This window comes from Motacilla alba, chromosome 2 (genome assembly GCF_015832195.1).
Source record: "Motacilla alba alba isolate MOTALB_02 chromosome 2, Motacilla_alba_V1.0_pri, whole genome shotgun sequence".
Classification (NCBI taxonomy): Eukaryota; Metazoa; Chordata; class Aves; order Passeriformes; family Motacillidae; genus Motacilla; species Motacilla alba.
In genome coordinates, this window is record NC_052017.1 from 28890682 (window position 1) to 28910867 (window position 20186).

At 38.9% G+C, this 20186-nt stretch overlaps 1 protein-coding gene across 2 annotated transcripts in view; it reads right to left on the reverse strand.

Annotated features, from left to right (window-relative positions):
* Positions 1–5328: 5328 nt before the first annotated feature.
* CRPPA (CDP-L-ribitol pyrophosphorylase A) overlaps positions 5329–20186 on the reverse strand; it is a 107290-nt gene continuing 92432 nt past the window's right edge. For both annotated transcript variants that reach the window (XM_038126986.1, XM_038126987.1), the window contains exon 10: positions 5329–7801. In XM_038126986.1, the coding sequence (XP_037982914.1) occupies positions 7697–7801 (105 nt within the window). In that variant the 3' untranslated portion in view covers positions 5329–7696. The remainder of the gene's footprint in view (positions 7802–20186) is intronic.

The window sequence follows — 20186 nt, forward strand, 5'->3', positions numbered from 1 at the left end:
AAGAGCTACTGAAGAGCAGAGTGCTTCACTTCCAAGGCATTATTACCAGCAACATAATTTTCTACAAGTTTAATTTTTTTCCACACTGAATATCTACAATATGGCATTTTTGTTTCTAAAGATCCTCTGAGGATCCATCTGAATCCTTTCTTTTGGAAAACAGAAACCTAATAAAGAACATAAATTATTAGACTCATTCTAAAGGATATTTCTTTATGATAATCATGGACTAGAAATCATTCTGTTATCCTCCCTGAACCTACTGGATGTCTCTTCTTACTGAGATTTCTTTCCCATTTTACTTCACACTTAAAACAGGGGTTTTTTAATTTGCATACAAGATTGGTAGTGTAGGCTGTGCTTACATTCATCTGTTTCCCACTTACTGCCATTATGCCCAGCCATTCATTACTGCTTATTTGAGTCACAGACCACATCTAACACAGCGCAGTACAGATAATATTTTCTAGGTTTTTTTTCTGATGCTTCTAAGGTTTTATCAAATTTGGCTTAAGATTCATAAAAATAAAAATAAAAAAATTTAAAAAAAGGAAAATACCTGAGATTTTCACTAAAGTACAAAATAGAATTCAAATATACAACTTGAATATCCATAATTTGAACACAGAATTGTTCAAATGCCCCTTTTGTCTGTAATTTAGGGTTTTCCGGAAAGCTGAAACAAATCTCACTCAGTATGTGTTTTGAAAGGAATGAAAAAGGTCTGCAAAAACCACTACCAAAAATTCAGCCTGAGGCAGATACTTGTTGGCAGGAGCTGTCCCAGACGATAACAAATGCTTTGCCATCCTCCACCTACACACCCTGATTAGCATAAATCCCCATTTTTCCATTAGCCCACATGCTAAGGGTGTTTTCCAGCCTCCTATTGAAGGTAGTTGCATCTTTGTTTTTCACTTTGTAGCTGACACCGTGCCCAGAGTTTTTTCATCCCATCTCAACACCTTAGGTTATCACTGCTGGGAGGGAATCTGAAAAGATGGAGAGAAAAACACTGGCCCTTCCTCTGCCATCAGCAGTATTTGTTGATAATAGTTAACTTGGGGAAGCTTTCAGATAAAATATTGCTGGACACCAGCAGAGGGTGCATTGCTGCCACTGTAATGACCATTCTTATACTGTAAGTAACCATGGTGCAGCAAAACTTTGGACAAATCCTGCACATTCCAAGGCTGTGGAGCTGCCTACACAAAGGTGCACAATCAGAAGGAGGATTAAAGACCAAAGTCAGTGAAGCCAGTTGCTTTAAAGATTAAGAAAAAACCAAACAACCAAGGAGAAGCAATGTGTATTTTCTGCTGTGCACTCAAGGCATTTTGCAGCTTTTCTTGAAATATCCATCATAAAAGTACTTCTTTGATCTGCTGTAAGCAGCCACTCCCAGAAGGGGTGAGAGACACCTCGCTTCCTTCCTTCCTTTTCTTATCCTGACCTACCAGTCTGGAATGCAGTTCACCTCTGAGCATTTTCAGATTTATCATTTTCAGAGAGGTTTGCATGTCACAACACACAACCAGGCTCACTTTACTGCTCGCAAAGACTGCACATGACAGCCAAAGAGAGGAGCCACATCCAGCGCCTGACCCTCCTGCACTTCACCCATGGATATACGCCCTTTAGAATAACAAACACTCATCTTGCTCTCAACACAGGCAGGACCTGCAACTGCAAAGTTAAGAAAACACTGCCCTGCAGTTGAGTCACCGTTTAGGCAAACCTGTGACTCTATTGCTGCAGCCCTACATGCCTCCAGCACATCCCTTTGCAGCAGGAATCACAATGAACCTTCTCTCCCAAAGGCATCCCACCTGGTGACTCTGGTGAGAGCTAACCACTTTTTGCAGGGTTAGTTTCCAGACAGGTAACAGTTTTTCAGCTTCCTTGTCTGAATTTCTACAGAGCAGCAGAGCCCTAAAAGCTAGCATACAGAAGAGAGGGACAAAATACAGTGTCCAAAAGAGGCCAAGTTTTTTTCTAGTCCTGCACAAAATCACTGTTTCAGTCTTATTGTGCTGTCATTGGATTCAGAGTGAGTACTCAATGAGAGATTTTAAATTCTGAACTGCCCTTCAAAAGTGTCCCTATAACCCCATGTACCACAGGCCTGTGGGTGCCTTAAGCTGCCTTAAGCTGGAGTCACAACCAAATTCCAAAACATAGTAGGCATTAATGAAGACCATAACGTTCCCCACCAAATGGCAAGGGAGTTGAGCACAGCATAAATACACATTTATAACTGCAGCACAATAAAAATAATGATGATGATGATGATAATAATAATAAGCCCCTAGCATAACCAGCATGGTCATGTGTGAGTTAGCTGAAGATGGCTGGAGGGAGGAGATGCCATGCATTCTTGAGTGCACTGCAAGGAAATTTCAGTCCCACTGACTTCAGTGGGGCTTCAGTGGGGCCATGTCTCTGCTGTGGAAAGGAGCTGCTTAACACGGCGGGGTTCGCAGGGTTCCTTGCTTTTTGTCTCTGAGCAACTCCTGGCAAAACCAGTGGTTACTAAGTGAAAACACACTTTTTCCAGTCACCAGGACTGTAAGCCATACCTGGATTTGGCTTTTTTTTTCTTTCACTTTTTGTTGTTGCTGCCATTCTGATGGATTTGCAAATCTGGCTCCCTGACTAGGTGCTGACTTTACAAACCCTAGTTTGGCTACTGAAGCAGGGGAAGGGGGGTCTGGCCATGGGGCAGATTGTTCCCCCTCCGTGGGATGGCTCTGCTTACAGCTTGACTCCAGCTAACGGGAGGCACTCAGTGTCAGCCCAGCAGCTGCCATGCAGGAGGTCTGGCCCCTGGGGCAGCTGCTGCTCATCTGCCGGCAGCTGGCAGCGGAAATGACATCTGTTTTCAGTCCCAGCTGTGAGCAGCTCGGAGGTGCCAAAGCCCAAACGCCTCAGTTCTCGATCCAGGAGCGAGGAAGGGTTTCTGATGCCAGACCACGGCCTGGCTTGCAAGGGAAGGGAGGGGGGGATTGTCCCTTTCAACGATGGTGGGCCGGGAGGAATGGAAAAAGAGTGACAAATACGGGGAGAAAGAATAAGCAACAGAAGTAGGGGAAAGGATGGGAAAAGAGCGCAGGAGAAAACAGGAACAGCTGAAATGAAAAGGAAATATGAAATTTGAAGTGACCAGTCTGAGGCACCAAAACAAAAGGAAGGAGGCAGAGTAATGAAAGAGATGCAGAAGTAACAACAAACAACTACCCAAGAGAGACAGTTATCTAAAATGGCTGCTGAAGAGAGAAGTGCCTTAATGAGCTGCATCTGAAGTGCTACTGAACCTGGAAGGCGTTCCTGCCTGCAGCCCTTAGCCCATTGTGCCATTCAAGGGGTCTCCCCTGCAGGTTTTGCTATCTGGTGGAGCTCTGGTATATTCTCTCTTGCCTCCTTCTCTACACTATTTCAATTCACATTACTTTTTTCTTGTCCAAGTCTCTTGCTCTCTCATTTATCTTGGTAACTGTGTTATAATTCAGTGTTGTGGCATTTTAACTGAATTATAATTTTAGTTTCTGAGACAGGAATAGGTGCAGGATGAAGGACAAGATCCATTTCAATCTAAATAGTAAAGCATACTTTAATTAACCTTGTAATAAATATATTAAGAAATGCCACTTTGCTCCCCAGGTTGATGTTTGCAAGAGAAGTGAATTTATTCTATCACGAAAAGTATTTTCACCGTGGGGACTGTTTCCTCAGCACAGGTGCTGAAATTGTGGTTTTCAGATCTCTAAATTAATTGAGTATTCCTGGAAGAAATAATGAAGGAAAGTGAATATTTAACAAGTGCTTTACAGCCCTGTCAATCAAAATCAAGCTACACTGGGAAAAAATGCAGTGTCAGTGACTGCTTCTTTTCCTTGGTGCTTGCCAGAAGCATGAGAAAAACTGAATTCTGGTAAACAACTGGGATGGGAAATGGGCTGAGTGAGATAGATGTCATAAAAAATTACCGGTCTGAAGTCAAAAGTGCGGGCACTGGGGCACAAAGATTTGAACCCATTTTCACCCCGCCTTTGGTATCTCACTGTAGGCACCCAGAGCAGGGCATTAGTCATCAAACTGTGTGCCTTTACAAATTATTCAAAATCAGGTGCAAAATTGGATTGAGTTGGGCAGGAATAATCTTTCTCCAAACTCTGGCCTACAAAAACACTGTTAACATAAGCTTATTCTTGAACTCCCAAACCTTCCTCAACAGCAATGAAGGGACTGTCCGTACTTTGGTGGATGGTTGATAAGATGAACTAGAATTTTTCAGATCAAAGTTATGGATGAAGAGGGAAGAGATAGAAAATAAAAAAAACTTTCGTAGGTCTCAAAGAGCTCTTCTTCAGAAATAAAAGCCATACAAAAAGCAGTGAGGAGTGCCAAGTGTCTGAGGCAGGGAGAACATAGCAACCAAAGTATGACCCTTCTCTAGTGGAATGACCTACAGACAGGAAAAGTTGCTGAATCTTCAGAAATTGCCAAGTAATTGAAAACTTTATGTCTTTGGAAGCTTCTCTTTGGACGGAACATAGAACAGCACTGTGGAGAGGATGAGACTTTGGTGTCACATAGAAATACAAATTTCAATACACAAAAGGCTCCATGGGATCAAAAAAATTTTTGTTTGGCAGCCTACATGAATTATTAAGATAAGCTCAATCAAAGTTGACTCTATTATTCCACTTATTACAATGGGTAACATCTCACTTTCTTTCTCTTTGCTTTTTTTTTTCTCTTTGCTAGTTTGGGGGTGTTGGGGGTTTTTTTGTTTATAATGCCACCATCTTCTATCCTTTTCATTCCTTCCTTCTTCAGAGGACCATCAAGCCTTTTTTTTTCAAGCTAGGTTGTCTGAAAAGCTAAACAAAAAAAAAAAAAAGACTGAATAGAAAATCTTCTACCTAACTGACTGAAGACAAAGTAATACAGATTTCAGATTTTGCATGAAGTGGGTTAGTTTCAGTATACCAATCTAATTCATTCAACTTTGCATTTTTGAAAAGCAAAAACTTTGCATTTTTGAAAAGCATCTCTTGGGCCACACTCTGCATTCTCTTTTCTGATGAACACTACCCAAGGAATACTAATTAGAGTGCTTGAGGAGTAAGGTAAGCAAGGCTGGCAGAGTCTGAGCTTCTATTTACTTTCTGTTATCTCTGTCCAAATGTTCAAAGCAATATGGGTGGTGACTGATTCACTAGTTAAATTCAAAACAGCATGTGTGTACAAAAGGCTGCCAAGTTTCTCATGTATACTGCTATTTGTGAGAAGCTATGCACAGACAAAAAACAATCCGCCAGTTTCTTAATTTCATTTTATATCTTTATTCCCATTGTAAGTACTAACAATCACCCAAAACCCATTTAAATTTGGTTTGGATACACAATAGCATTAATCACAGTCTAGTTTCTTTTTTTTTTTTTTTACTGCAGTTTTAGTATTTTGTGATCTGTTTTAGTAGTTCTGTTGTTGGCATATTTGCCTCCAGCAAAATGGACTTTTCAGTGTTTGTAGATTATTTTAAAACATTGCTAAAGATTAAAAAGCCATAATGTAATGATTAACAGCACATTAATAAAGCTTATTATCTTCCATTTAGGATTAGTACTAAATATATTGGATGACCCAAAACTTTTTCTTGTGCATTGTCTGTTCTCCTTTCAAAATAAATCCATAAACAACTATAATATATTTCTTTTATTACAGCACTTCATTGCAGTATCATTTTTAATTGGATTGAAATCCTCTTAGGAGAATGAGGTAAGTAAAACAACCCTAAAAAATAAAAGCTCTGTTAAAGCAAATGATGTTGCACACAAGCCAATGTTAATGCAGTATCACAGTGTAAAAATTGGAGTGTATAGAAAACATGAAGGGTTTTCTAAATTCACCTTCTTATTATTTGTGGAAAACACATCACAGATTGCATTTTTGTCTTCAAGCAAACAAGAATAACAAAATACAGTCAAAGACACATCTTTCATCATGTCTTTTAAAAGCCTGTGGGACAAATTCCTTCATCAAATTTATTAATGTAAAAGCACATTCAGAAAACTTATTTGTGAGAGCTGTCCTGTTAAATTATGAATACCAGTAATAAATTCTTTAGTTCTTCATTTATTTGTGTGCTCTGCATATGAAGAGACATGAATATATGTATGAATAAAATATGCCTATTGTATAGCCATACACAGAGCTAATATGAATGCTTATGTTGTACAATGTCAGAAAAGGACATTGTACATTATTAATCAAAGCAGAGAGAAGAAAGAAGCAAAGAAGAAAGCAGATGATGCACAAGAACTTTGTTAGTTATCTTTGCATGACTTGTGTGGGGAAGAAAATGTCTGCCTTGGATATAGAACCATCAGCTGACAACTCTTTATTTTATTTTGCAATGAAGTTTGGGACCAAGATCAGCTTCTAAAAGGGATTTAAACCAGAGATATAAATAGTCGTGTGAAGGAAAAGGGACCAAGCAGGGAGCTTGTTATCCTAAGTTTTGTCTGAGCACCAGAGGGAGTGGAACATGGTGGGAGTAAGGGAAGGGATGCTGTTTTTAGAGGGAAACTTGCTGCACTGACAGTGATAGACTGAATCAGGGACTCACTGGACACTTCTGGTGGGGATACTTCTCCAAGACTTTATTCCAGCCATATCAAATATATAAGACACTAACCTAGCCCCTTCACAAATTGCAGGAGAGATAAAATTCCTGGGTCTGATGCACAGGGAAAGACACATGTTTTCAGGGATGCTGCTTGTATTGCTCTTAGTGGTTGTGATACCTGGAGACACTCCACATAATAACCATTCACCATTTCATCTTCCTGTCCCAATGGTCCACACTTGACTATCAGTGCAGTGTATCTTTGAACTCATAATGCTTGCTCTCCTTGCTGCTATTTACTACATGCATCTGCTAACCAGCAAGAGATGAGAATTGTATTCTTATGCATGAATTAACAGACTCTTCCTATATCAGTGGAGCTACAGGAGCTCTGAATGATGGCACATGGGCACTGGAAGAAGTGTAGCACCACAGAGGCTACAGCCAGAGCATACTGCATCTGGAAAACTGAGGGTTAGCACCTCGTTGTACCAATGTGTATCTTTTCTTTGATTTGAGGTTACCTTCATTCCACAGAGAACAGGTACCTGACCTTTCCAATACTTCCTGCAATATGCATTTCTCCTTATGGCAGGAAAGCCACACTCTGCAAGGAACTCTACATTCACTAATAGGTATTACAGCAGCAATTTTAAAATAATTTCACAAGTAGATGAACTGTGCTTTAGGATTAATTTATCTGAAAAAAAAACTTAGTTCATGCAGTCCTAGAGTAAAACACACACACATAGTTAAAGACCATTTTGCACGAATGCTTTGGTGTCCTCGGTCCACCTTTAAAATGATCAGTACCTTGAAAAACATTTCAGTATCATTCCTCACAGTATACACCCAGTGTACCTCAGAATTATTTGTATTTCCTTTTACACTTTATACATAATATTAGACTTGTATTTTTAATATCAAAAATATGCTATTAAATGATCTTAATAATAAATTGCATAAATCCAGAGTTTTCAACAAAAAATAAAATTACTTAAGAGCTTTGGTGAACAGATGATGAAAACTAACATTTCCAAAAGCTACACATAATTTATGGTCTTATGCTACCAACAGCTGGCCAATAAGCTCTGGGTTTCTGTCCTTTATCAATGCCATGATAAGAGCAGCAGCAGAATTTACTGTCTCCTGAAGCAGCAAAGGGTCCTGGAACAAAAAGAAAAGGAAAAATGAGGGAGTAGGGAAAACAATGTATTTACAAAAGTGGAAAAAACAAGTATTTAAAATCAATTTTCAATTATGCCAAATTGCAATATGACTGTTGAAGAAACAAAGCTCTTTATGAGAAGAAGAACTTCTAAAACTTTTATTTTAAGGAAGCGCAATTTCATGGTAATAACCATTTTCTCCGATCTCCTTGACACAAAATTGCTATAATTCCATCTACTCAGAGACCACCAAAAAATTGATTCTGTCACTGGCTTCCTAACTGAATTTTTAAATCTAAAAGGCAGTAAAAATTCTGGGGTTGAAAACATGGAACAAAATACAGGATTTAATTGACTGGCATAGTTAAAGACCTGCAACTTTAAGCACCTACTGAGTCCCATCTTGTAGTCTACCAACTACTTGAATTCACAAAGGCATTTAAGCACTGGGATTTCAATGATTTAGGCTGATTTTTGTATCAAATATCTTCAAAAATTAGTCTGTTTTTTATAGGCAAGTATAGAAACCAACACAGGAAACAGCAATAAAATGAGACATTGATTCTCTGTTTCTAATTGAGCAATCCAGCTCACATTTGAAAGATTCGTTTGTCTAATTACCAAGTTTTCTTAATTGTATGGACTACAAAAGGTTGGCCTCTTGCTACCAGTAAGATTTCCATTTCTGCACTGGGAAAATAGCAATAGGTGTAGTCAGGCATGGAGACATCCCTGGAGCAAGAAACAGGAGAGATCAATTTCTGTGAAGCAACAGAGAAAAAGAAACAGAGAATAACAAAAGTCTAGAGTGGGGGGAATCTACAAAGAGAAATCAAGAGCTGTTCTCCATAGCCATTATGGATAAAACAATAGGGTTTATCCATCCATTTATTCCATGATGGAAGCAATAGGTAAAGACTAGTATACAATGGAAGAGATTATTGGACAGATCATCATGAGGATCCTATAATGTAAGACTCAAATCCATGTATAATGTGATACATTTTACTATTTCCTGCCTGGGGTAGGAGGATGAAGCAGTTTGATTCCACATCTTTTCACCTCTTTTTCTAAGATGCTGCACGAAGGAAGAATTTGTAGAGAACACTTAAGAAATTTGGACTAATGGACAAAGAAAAAACCATTTCCACAACTTATACCAAAACACAATATCAAAACTTGCTTTTTAATAAATAAGGCAACTGCTGAAGGGATCTGCCTATTCAGCTAGCACAGAGGGGAACTAGAGATTAAGAAGTTGCAGTTGAAGAAAAAACTGAAAGGGAAAAGTGTCCCTGGAACATTCTCAGTCTGGAAACAGGGTCAAGAGGAGAACCACAAAAAATGAGAGGGCTCGAGCATCTCTCCTATGAAGAAGGGCTAAAAGGGTTGGGGTTGTTCTGCTTGGAGAAGGGAAGACCCTGGGGTGACCCTTTTGCAGCCTTTCAGCACTTACAGAGGGCCTACAAGAAAGATGGGGTCAGTAGAGTCCATAGTGACAGGACAATGGGCATGGTTTAAACTAAAATAGAGTCAATTCAGACTAGAGATAGAGAAGAAAGTTTTTATGATGGGCAGGTAAAACAATAGAACAGTTTTCTTAGAGAGGTGGTGGATACCCCATCCCTCAAGACATTCAAGGTGAGGTTGGTCAGGGCTCTGAGACACCTGATCTAGTTGAAGATGTCTCTACTTAGTGCAGGGGGGTTTAGGTTGAAGGAATAGGCAACTAACCTTTCAAGGACCCTTCCAAACCAAACTATTCTGTGATTTTATGATAATGTTCTTATTAACTTTTTTACTTATGCAAATGGAATTAAACATGGCAGAGAGGTAACTGGATTGAATTAGAAATAGGTAGTTTATAACTAATTTTTTTATCATTCCTGAAAAAACAATTTTTGTATTTGCCTAGCATTTTGTCCTAAATATCATGAAATAATTACAATTTGTAACCTCACAAAAGATTACACTCCTCAGAAATTCACGTTATATATTCCAATATGCAGTAAAATTATTTATTAGAGTTCTAAAAAACTGTGGTAGAATACAAACACTCATGACGTGTGCCTTGCTTGAGTGATGCCTTTTCAGTTAAACAAGGAGTGCTGAAGTCTGCTGAGGTCCTGCTCCTTCAGAACCTTTTGTCATGGGCCAAGGGTGCAAAGGCAAACTCGGAATTCACTGCTCTGGTTCAGCAGGGCGCTCACTCCCTCATTTCCCATGGGTATAAAGTGCTGGATAAAGCCCAAGGAGAGCGGAAGTCATGCGCACACCCACTCAGATGGCAAACGCTGCGGCTGCTTTCAAAATCGAGCAACGCAGCTCTTGCTATTCAGCAATGCCAAATCTCCTCGTGCCCTTCATCACTTTTTGTTCAGTTTATCTCAAGAAGCACTTCACAATTACAGACACTGTCTTCCAAATGGGCTTCCAGCCATATCTGAAGTTGGCTGGAGGTGTATAGTATTTTTTTTTCCATTTCACAAAAAGAAATAAAATACACCTGGCCCAGAATGCTCTTAATGTTTCTCCCAATAAATCTTTCCACATCCTCTGTTGGTTACTGGATTCAGTACACATTCCTTTGCAGTAATAAATTATTCAAGTTTCTGAACATAAAAGGAAGCAAGAGAAAGAAATTTAACTTTCACAGGAGAGATTGAAAGTTACACCATAAGATTCCTTTAGACTGAAAAAAGCCTTTTCTAAAGCTAAATCCAAGGCTTTGGTGCTAATTTCCATGTTCTGAAGGAAAGACATGCAAACGATTATGAGTAATATTTGGAAGGCAGGCAATGTGGCAAAGTAATGTGTACAGAAACCTACATGCAGAAGTGCTCTAAAAACCACTGAAACTGACTGCTGAATTGAAATTGGTTCAAAAACAGAAGCATAGTGAGTAAGCAGCACAAATTAGAACTGCAAGCTTTACAGTTACTTGACATCTAATAATCCAATTATTAATACTACCATTATAACCCTTCAGGAAACCTATTGGCCCCTGTGTAGGATTGGTCACTCTAAGTCTGTTATTTGGAAATAACCAGAAGTGTTTTTCTTCAAGGGAATATATATAATCTCATTTAGGATAACAAATGCAATAGGAAATATATTCTTATTGTAAATACAGTTCCAGTTGATGGTTTAACTGCCTCATGAAGTACACACTGAGGATTTCAATAAGGCAATCCTTTAAAGTATTTATCACAGGAGTTATTAATTTTAGATTTGTGCTGGGTCCTTCCCAGTAACATTATCCCATTCTGATCTCAGGGTCACCCATTCACTGAAGAATGTCCAGGACCTGAGCCCAGGAGCCAGCCTCTGAGTGCAGGAGAAATCAGTGCCACAGAAATCAAGTATGTGTTGACTTTAACTTGCTTTACTCTCACAGCCACAGTCTCATTGGAAGGAGGTAATAAATAACACAATGAACTGGACTCCTCCTGGAATTTCAATTTGTCCATCCTGTACCTTTCTGAGAATCAAGACTCCCTCTTATGATAACAATCATTATTGTAGTATCTGATGGTCACTGTCTGGGCATAACTTAAAACTTTTGCTGATCATTTCTAGTCATTATCACAACCACCCAACCCCAACCAAAAAAAAAAAAATTCCAGAAAAAAAATTTTAGCAAAAATTTTAGCTACTGATAGGTAACACATTGTTCAATGACTGATGAAACAGCTAAACTATATTTTAGGTATTCTTTCTCTTTTCAAAATCCTGCTAGGACTTTATTTTATTTTAGGCTATCACTCTGCCCATAAGCAGTTCTTTTCAACGTAATTTGAACACCAGAAGATTTTCTAAAGAAAATTAAAAAGAAATAAAATGACAGGATTCAGCAACAAGCCAAGAAAGGAAAAAAATCCTGTGGGTCTTTATTAATTTAAAGTTAAACAAACAAGTGAACACTTCAAGTCCCCTGACTATACCCTTTAAACACTCATGGTTTTGACACTGCAATGTTATTTCTGGCAACAATGCTGATTACAGCTGATAGTGCCTACAGGGAAGCTTCAATAAGGATGCCAGGACAAACTTAATCTACCACACCTAACTCCATTGCACATACAGGCCTCCAAACTTCTTTTATATTCAATGGCATAGCACTAAATCTTTCAAAAATCTCCTTATTAGTTGCAGGAAGTCAAATAATCAAGCAGAACCACGTCTTCACATGTTTAACTGCCTGACGTGTTTGCCTATATTGTAACCAGGATAAAACCCAGGATGTCAGAACAGGAGGATCAATACAAATCCTCCTGCAGCCCCAAGAGCTCTCGCACGTTCCTGCCCACCCACTGCTCAGCACTGCAAGTCCCAGGCACAGAACACCCTTCAGCACGCCAGGCAGCGAGTGCACAGCCCAGCACACACTGGACTGAGCAAACAGGAATAGTTCTTTCCCTCATTAACAAAATCCTTAAAAAAGACTGTGACCTTTGAAGACTTGGAGGCAGTAATAACTTTAATGGATTAATAACTGAAGTTCCACATGATCAACTGGTGTGCCATCAACTTCCCTCAAACCATTGTGATATTTACTGTCTATTCATTTCATCCAGTTGATTTAAATGATTCTCCTGTAAAAAGAAAAACCACCCCCCAAACATTTCTTGGCCATTAATAAATAGAATTTTTTATTGTTTGAACAGATTATTAACTACATTTATAAGCTAAAACCAAAACTTTTACCACTTTATATTTATGTACTTTGGAAAAGAAAGTATTCAGAAACACTGCCAATGTTATAAACCATAAATCCACATAACAGCACTTTGATTCCAAAATAAAATATCTACTTTGTCTGTTATTAAATAGTAAAAATATTCCAATGTAACCATATTGTGTGATGGCTGTAACTCATACTTAGCATTTATTTGATGTAGAGTTTCTGACTGTAGGGGTTCTCTGGTCTGCAGATTAAGACTGGGAATGGCACAGGGACAGAGTTAAAGTTGTGTTTGGAATATGTAATCTGATATTTTACAAATGTGCATTTATTTAAGAAACTGTGAGGATATCTGAATACTTACTGACATTTCCCTTACAATTCATTTCCTTGCTTCAATCTGTTTAGGATTTACTTTTTTTCCCCAACTGAAACTTCACATATAGTCATTTCAATTTACATATGTACTAGCTCAGTTTAAGAATAGTTTGAAAAACACACCTACTCTTTTCAGCTCAAAAAAAGAAAGCCTCTGCAGGTATCACCTCTGTCTTGTAGCGCCGAAAGAATAAAACTGCTGTGCTCCATTATTTTCACTGTCTCTTGCTCTAATATTATTTGACACTCCATTAAATAAAGTTTTTTAAAATTAATAGAATTGTATAGTCCTGATTATATGGCTGCCAGAAAGCCTGAAAACAGGATTTAAAGACACTGCTAAACTTAGGCAATATCAGTATTAACATGGTTATGTTTGTACCAGGAACAAAAAGAGGGCTGGAGCATGTGCTGGCATGCCAGCATGCTCCTGCCCTTGCTGTTCCATTGTAAGCCTGCTCCCTGGCACAGTTTTGGCTTCTGACAGCTAACTTGTTTCCAGACAATGGCTGGGCAGGGTTCAGGGGACAGCACAGGCCAAGGAATGCTCCCAAGGGACAGGCTGAATGAGGCCACCCTCTTTTGGGAAGCAAGAATGTAGCCATATGGAGATGAGGCATGCTGTGCTTTTTAGCCCTAGGACAAGAGAACCATCCCTGGCCTGTTTTACTTACCAGTATGGATACAGCCTACATACCACTGGGAAGTGACACTTGAGCCTTTCTGTCCCTACCAGATGCATCAAGAATACATAGAGCCACAATCAAATAGTGCCCCCCAGACTGAGGCAGAAATTCCATGTTGCTACCACATAAGCACAGTCATTAAAAAAATAAAAACTAACTACTCTGTAGACACCTTTCCCACTAAAACAGAGAAGGAGAGAGGGATGAACCACACTACAAGACAATAACTGTGCTACAATGCACATTCTTGCTACCTTAGGGAAAAAGGCTGTAGCCAAGAGAAGGAACTAATGCCCACTGCTCCTTTTCACAGTGTGGATATGGGTGCACACCAGGTACACCAGGAGACATGGGCAGAAAAGTGCTGAAACAGTCTCTGTTCTGGGAAGCATCTGGCAAAGGACTATGGTGGCAGTACAAGAGGAGCTGCTGCTAATTTAGAACTTCACAGAATGCTGCAGTTTTTACTAAGGCTATACCAGATCCCTCCAAAATTCCCCTGACATCACATACTCAGTGTTTTATTTACTCTAAGAGAAACTGAGTGGAGAATCTAGCCTCCAAAACCTCAACACTTGAAATTTTCTTCTTCAATTAATACTTTCTATTGAAACAGTTCTTCTGAAGAGGGACTGAGGTTCTTCCACTACCAAAAAACAACGATCTAACATGGTTTGTTGTTTAATCACACCATGAGGAATTCATCCGTAGATTCACCAAGAAGCATTTTTTCCCCCTCAAGATATGTACTGGCATGCATCTACACATTAAAGCAACCCCCATTTCTGTAATAGTACAAATAAATCTGAGGTCTTCTTTCTTCTTAAAATGCTTCCACATCACATTTTTAATCCATGTGCCAAAGGATCTATTGATAACTGTCATCTCATACATGATATCAATGCAACAATTTATCTCAATAAGAAGATAGCTATGCAGATCATTCTAAAAGATAAGGAAAGTATTTCTCTGAATATTTTTAGGTTTTCTTTCAAGCAATACATAAGTAGTTAAGGTAGCACTTGAGTTCAGCTAGGTAGCTGGGTTCAAAATTACTAGAGCAGGTTCATAATTGAACCTCTGTACACATAGCCTTCCTTTCTGAACTAAGAAAATGCAATCAATTTTTCATTTGTGGATACTCCTCAAAATATAAATAATTTTGAAATCTAGATACTGAGGATGCAATGAGGATTGAAAAAAAGTGAGTGGCACTCAAAGAACCAAGCTGTCGCTGTGCTTATGTAGTTTAGCACTTAATTAGTGAACTCTGATAGATCTAATTCCCTGCAGTTAAATGGGCATACATTCATGATAATCAAGCCAAATCTGGATAAATTGTGCATAAATACTGTACTGTAACTCTCTCTCATACTTTTGATCAGCCATGCTTTTTATAGTTTATACAAAGAAAATGGAGAGCCATCAAAATTTAAAATGACTATGTGAATCTACTGAGAACAAACAAATATTTTAAATCTTCTGGAGTCTGTGAGGATTAAGTCTCTAGTGCCTTTGCTTTTATCTTTTCATGTAAGATTCACAGATTTAAACCTGAAGGTAAACATTAGTCTTTTGTTGAAAAAAAAACCAACAAAACAGCACAAACAAATAAACAAATAAACTCGAATAGGATTCCTTTCTCTAGTATAAGAATAGACAGATTCACCCTAGATCAGCAGGTTTAAAACAGCTCCATTATCCAGCAGGTTTAAAACAGCTCCATTATCTACATGGTCTACAGCATGTAGGTGACCAGGGTTCAGTTCCCTCCTTCAGTTCTCCAAATCTTTTTTCTCCCATGTAAAAAATGCGGTTTGCATGATCATGCTGAATGATCAATAAAAATTACTGGACCAAAAAAATTCTGTGAAGAGTTTGTTATGAAGAACACTTTCAGTACATTCAATCACGGCAGCTTAGGAAGAATTTTCATTTAGCACTTAGCCACTATCTGATTGAAACCCTCTACAAGAGTTAGTGTGCCAGCAGTGACAGCACAATGCCTGTGAATCATCTTGCCCTCTAAGCTGCTCCAAAAGCTACCTAATGCTTGAGCTAGCAGCCAGTTCCCCCACCTGTATGGGACTGGTATAAAAATACTGGCAGAAATAGGCCATTTAACAGATGTGGTTGTGTGCAAAACTATATTATGTGTTTGAGGTTTCTTAAAGGTGGTCTCTTAATACAGTATGTTACCAAATAATTCTATAGCATGAAATGTATTCATGTTAATATATGTTACTGTGTTACCTACAGGCTCTATGAGGTGTCAGTCTGGTAACCTTGCAAAAAACACCATCAGGGTTTTTAAAGGGAAGGAAAAAATTATTCTTGCCATCAGTACAGGAAAGCTGAAATGCTCCAGAGGCACAGGAACGTTGCTTTCTGCTCTGACAAACCTGCTCTGTGACCTGCTGAAAACCTAAGATTTGTCTGAAGTTGACTGAAGCTCTAGCAAGTCATTCCTCAGTTTTCAGAAAGCTGTGGATCAATCTGATAGCACTAACAAATTCAAGTGGAAGTGGGATTTAAGTGGATTTAAGTGGATTCTATATGCTTCCCCACAACAGCAGCATATAGAATCACAGAATATCCTCAGCAGAAAGGGATCCACAAGGATCATTGAAGTCCCAACTCCTGGGCCTGCACAGGACAGCCCCAAAAATCACTCCATGGGCCTGAGAACATTTTTCAAATACTTCTTGAACTCTGCTAGGCTTGGTGCTGTGACCACTTCCCTGAGGAGCCCGTTCCAAGTTCCCAACCACCCTCTGGGTGAAGAACCTTTTCCTGATATCTAACCTAAACCTCCCGTGACACAGCTTCATGCCATTTCTTTGGGTCCTGTCACCAGTCACCAGAGAGAAGAGATCAGTGCCTGCTCGTGCCCTTCCCCTTGAGAAGAAGTTGTAACAGCATTCCCCTCAGTGTTTCTGTCACAGGCTCTCTGCTGTCTTGTCCACTGTGAGAGTCTATCAATACTTCAATGGGCTGCAGCATTGAGTTTTGCAGCTAGCCAGGAATACAGAGCAGACCCACCACAGAAAAAATGAGTTAACAGGTGCTGGCCTCCTGCAAAACATAACACCCTGATCACATAAATCATTTACAGACCGCTGCACTTCTCCAGGCACCAAGCAAAGATGGAGCAGCTACGGTCTGTATGACTGCATTTGACATGTGAGGCTAGTAGCAGAGCAAAAGCAGTTCAGCATAGTTTAGCTGGTTTTCTCCTATTACAAACAGAGAAATGCAGCACTTTCAAGCTCTGTTTCACTTGATGGCTGTTGTTTCAGCCCTAGCTGACAATGAGAAGGAAGGCAAAAATGAGATTGTAGAGAAGACAGAGAGAAGTGGTAGGGGAGCAAGTCAGAAAGGGGAAGAGGAAAAATCACAGAGTTAAAAGTTTTAATAGGCAACTATCTCAACCCTGAAAATATAAAAGAACCTCACTGCTAAAGATCAGGTGAGATTATATCAATGTTAGAGGCTCTGTCTGACAGGTAACTGTGTCATATACTGCAGGTGAAATCAATAATTTAAAAAAAGTCTACAAAGAAGCACAGAGGACAGTTCTACCCAGTGAGATCTGGGGCCATCAGTGTAAATATTACAAAAGAAAAAATAAATTACAAAAAATTTCAAAAATCTATCTAATGGGAACAGCACTTTTTCAATAAACTTGTAGCACAAGCAAAAAGTTCATATTTAGGGTATATTCAACACAGTATATAATAATATTTCACTATTAGAGGTTTTTCCTTTCTATACCATATTGCATTGACAACATAGATTGGTTTTGTCACTTCTCAAGAAAAAAATTAACACAGTAGTCCACAACCATCTAAGTTGATAACATTGTATAAGAAATTAAATGCTTTCACTATCACAGATTATAGAATTTGGCATACAAATGTGCTGCACTAGTTTCATATACTTTGTGACATACAATTTGTGATTGTGACTAGCAGTGTTATATAAAAAGACTGGACAACTCTTAATTAGTGACTAACAAAATTGTAAGGTTTTTGGAAAGAATGAGTGATGCATTTGAATCTCCTGAAGGATGCTAAAAATCAGTGCAGAGGAAATGTGAGCATTTTTTTTTCCTTTCTTCCAATCTAAAGCACATTTTTCTTCCCCCTTCTATAAGTGCTAACTTTATATGCAATATTAAGCATAATAGACATCCAGATTGCCAAAATAAGAAGAGGCATGTGTCCATTCAGTCTTTAAAATCTTCATTATACAATTCCTACGGACTGTGAATAATCTGAAATACAAGCACACAGCTTCAGTAACTAATTGATTGGAAACATTCCTTTTGATTACAGATATTTTATTTGAGATGGCTCAGAGGAAAAACCATATGGCCTTCTAATAAACAACAACAACAAAAATTCTTCTTTGGGGAAAGAAGTAAACAAAACCCAAGAGATACTGAGGGACAAAGTATGCATAGACATGTGCTGAGCTATTGTTCACATCCAGCCCTGTGGCTTCCAAACTTTTAGGACGATAAAATCAGTTCAGTGGGGTAAAGGCCACATTCCAATCTTGGTTACAGAAATACAAACCAAAAGCAATGACAGTATTACAAGCCTGGTTACTTTGCAGTTGCAGAGACTGAATTTCAACTTCAAACTCTGTATTTTGCGACAGGAGACCTAATATGCAATTGGTTTTAAACTGTTCTCCCAAAATTTCAAAAGCAGCTTTAAAGTGACGCAGATGTCAGTGTTTTGGGCAGCAAGACACAGTGAGAGGGAACGGCTGTTCAGAAGCTCATTGTTAATCATTCGATATCACAGATTTCCCTAATTTGATACTCTTAATTGAATCTAGCTAGTTGCATACAAAGCGTCTCTCAACTTGCATCATCTCGTCATTCTGTGAGGAGGGATTGATTCCAGAATAAATCATAAAAACTTTGTTTATAAGTTATGCACTGAAATACAAAAACATCTTTGAATCACACCTGAATGTCTATCCTAGAGCTTTCATCTTATCACTCAGATTCTACTTCTCTGACCGCATGTCTGTGATGTTAAGGCATAGTTTTTGTCCATTTCTGTCTCTTCCTCTCTATAACTAAGGCTCTACACCCTACTGGAATGCAAAAATATAAATTCCTTGCAATTCAAGACTTTCATGTAAGGCCAAGCTAGTTTACATTTAACAGAAGAACAAAAACTAAATGAAAAAATCTCAAACAAAAAATCCCAACAACAATGAAAGAAACCAACACAGGCTGATGAAAAAGCATCCAGAAATGAGACAAAAGGTTACAAGGACATGAGGTGACATCTCTCCTTGGAGAGTAAGAGGAGAGGAGTCAGCAGGGGTAAAACAAGTTACAACAGAATTTAGTAATAAGATTTATTCCCTTTGTCTCTCACACCAATATTGGGTTTTAACACATGAATTCTGCAGTAATTCTGATTGTTCTCAACATTCTTTTGCACAAAACACAAACTTGTTCCAGCTCCAAAGCAGTCTTGACACAGTGAAGTCTTAACACAATGTAATAAGCAGAAAAGGAACTTAAATTTCTTGCAAGCATAAATAATTCCATGAGCAAAGTACCTCTAAGCACAGGTATGCTCAAATACACTCAAACCTGCTGTGAATGGAGAAAGTGCATTTGCACTCTGTTGTTTTCCTTGAGATATTTTACCTACACAATGTTTACCTACTCACTTAAGACTGGACAATTTATCTGATCAGCACTCTAGGACATGAACTGAATGAATCCCTCCTCAGAAGGCACAAGGAAATAATAATAATAACTTGTGAAAATGTTGATCCAAACTCTCAGTTTCTCTATTCTTTATTTCTTTGTCATCCTTAGCCCACAGTCTAAAGTCAGTGCAAACAGAGCATCTGTCCTTTAGCTGAAGTTTTCAGCTAAACAATGGTGAGGGCATATGAATTTTGAATGATTAATCCTAGGGGAAGGATGAGTCTTAAAATCTGGTGTGAGCAGAGGTTCAGAAAGCAGCAGTGAACAGTCTGTACCTAATCCAACAGCTGGGGCAGGAAAGTATAAAAACACACTAGGAAACCACTGTGGTAAAGTGCTCTGTTTTCACTGGGTAGCCAAGAGGAATGGCAAACACACGACACTGTCTCTTCCCATGGAAGTGTGGATGGAAGTAAAGATATTTACTCTCTATAACTCCCTGAGAGGAGGATGTAGCCAAGTGGGGTCAGACTCCTCTCCCAGGCAACCAGTAACAGGACAAAGAGGAAATGGCCTCAAGTTGCATCAGGGGAGGTTCAGGTTGGAAATTAGGAAAAATTTTTTAGCAATAGTTAAGCACTGGAACAGGCTACCCAGGAAAGTGGTAGAGTCGTCATCCTTGGAAGTATTCAAAAAATTAGTAGATGTGGCACTTTACAATATGATTTAGAGGGCACTGTGGCATTCTATCAAAGGTTGGACTTGATGATCTTGGAGATCTTCTCCAACCTTAATGCTTGTGCTATGATGGCTGTGCTGAGTCTCACCCCCACCTGATCATCCCTCCACTGTTAAATCAAGTGGAGGACTCCCTCCTGCCACTAGCTACTGATTAAACCATGGCATAGCTGGAGGGTAAATAGCCAGTTCCCAAAAAAACCCCAGGAGT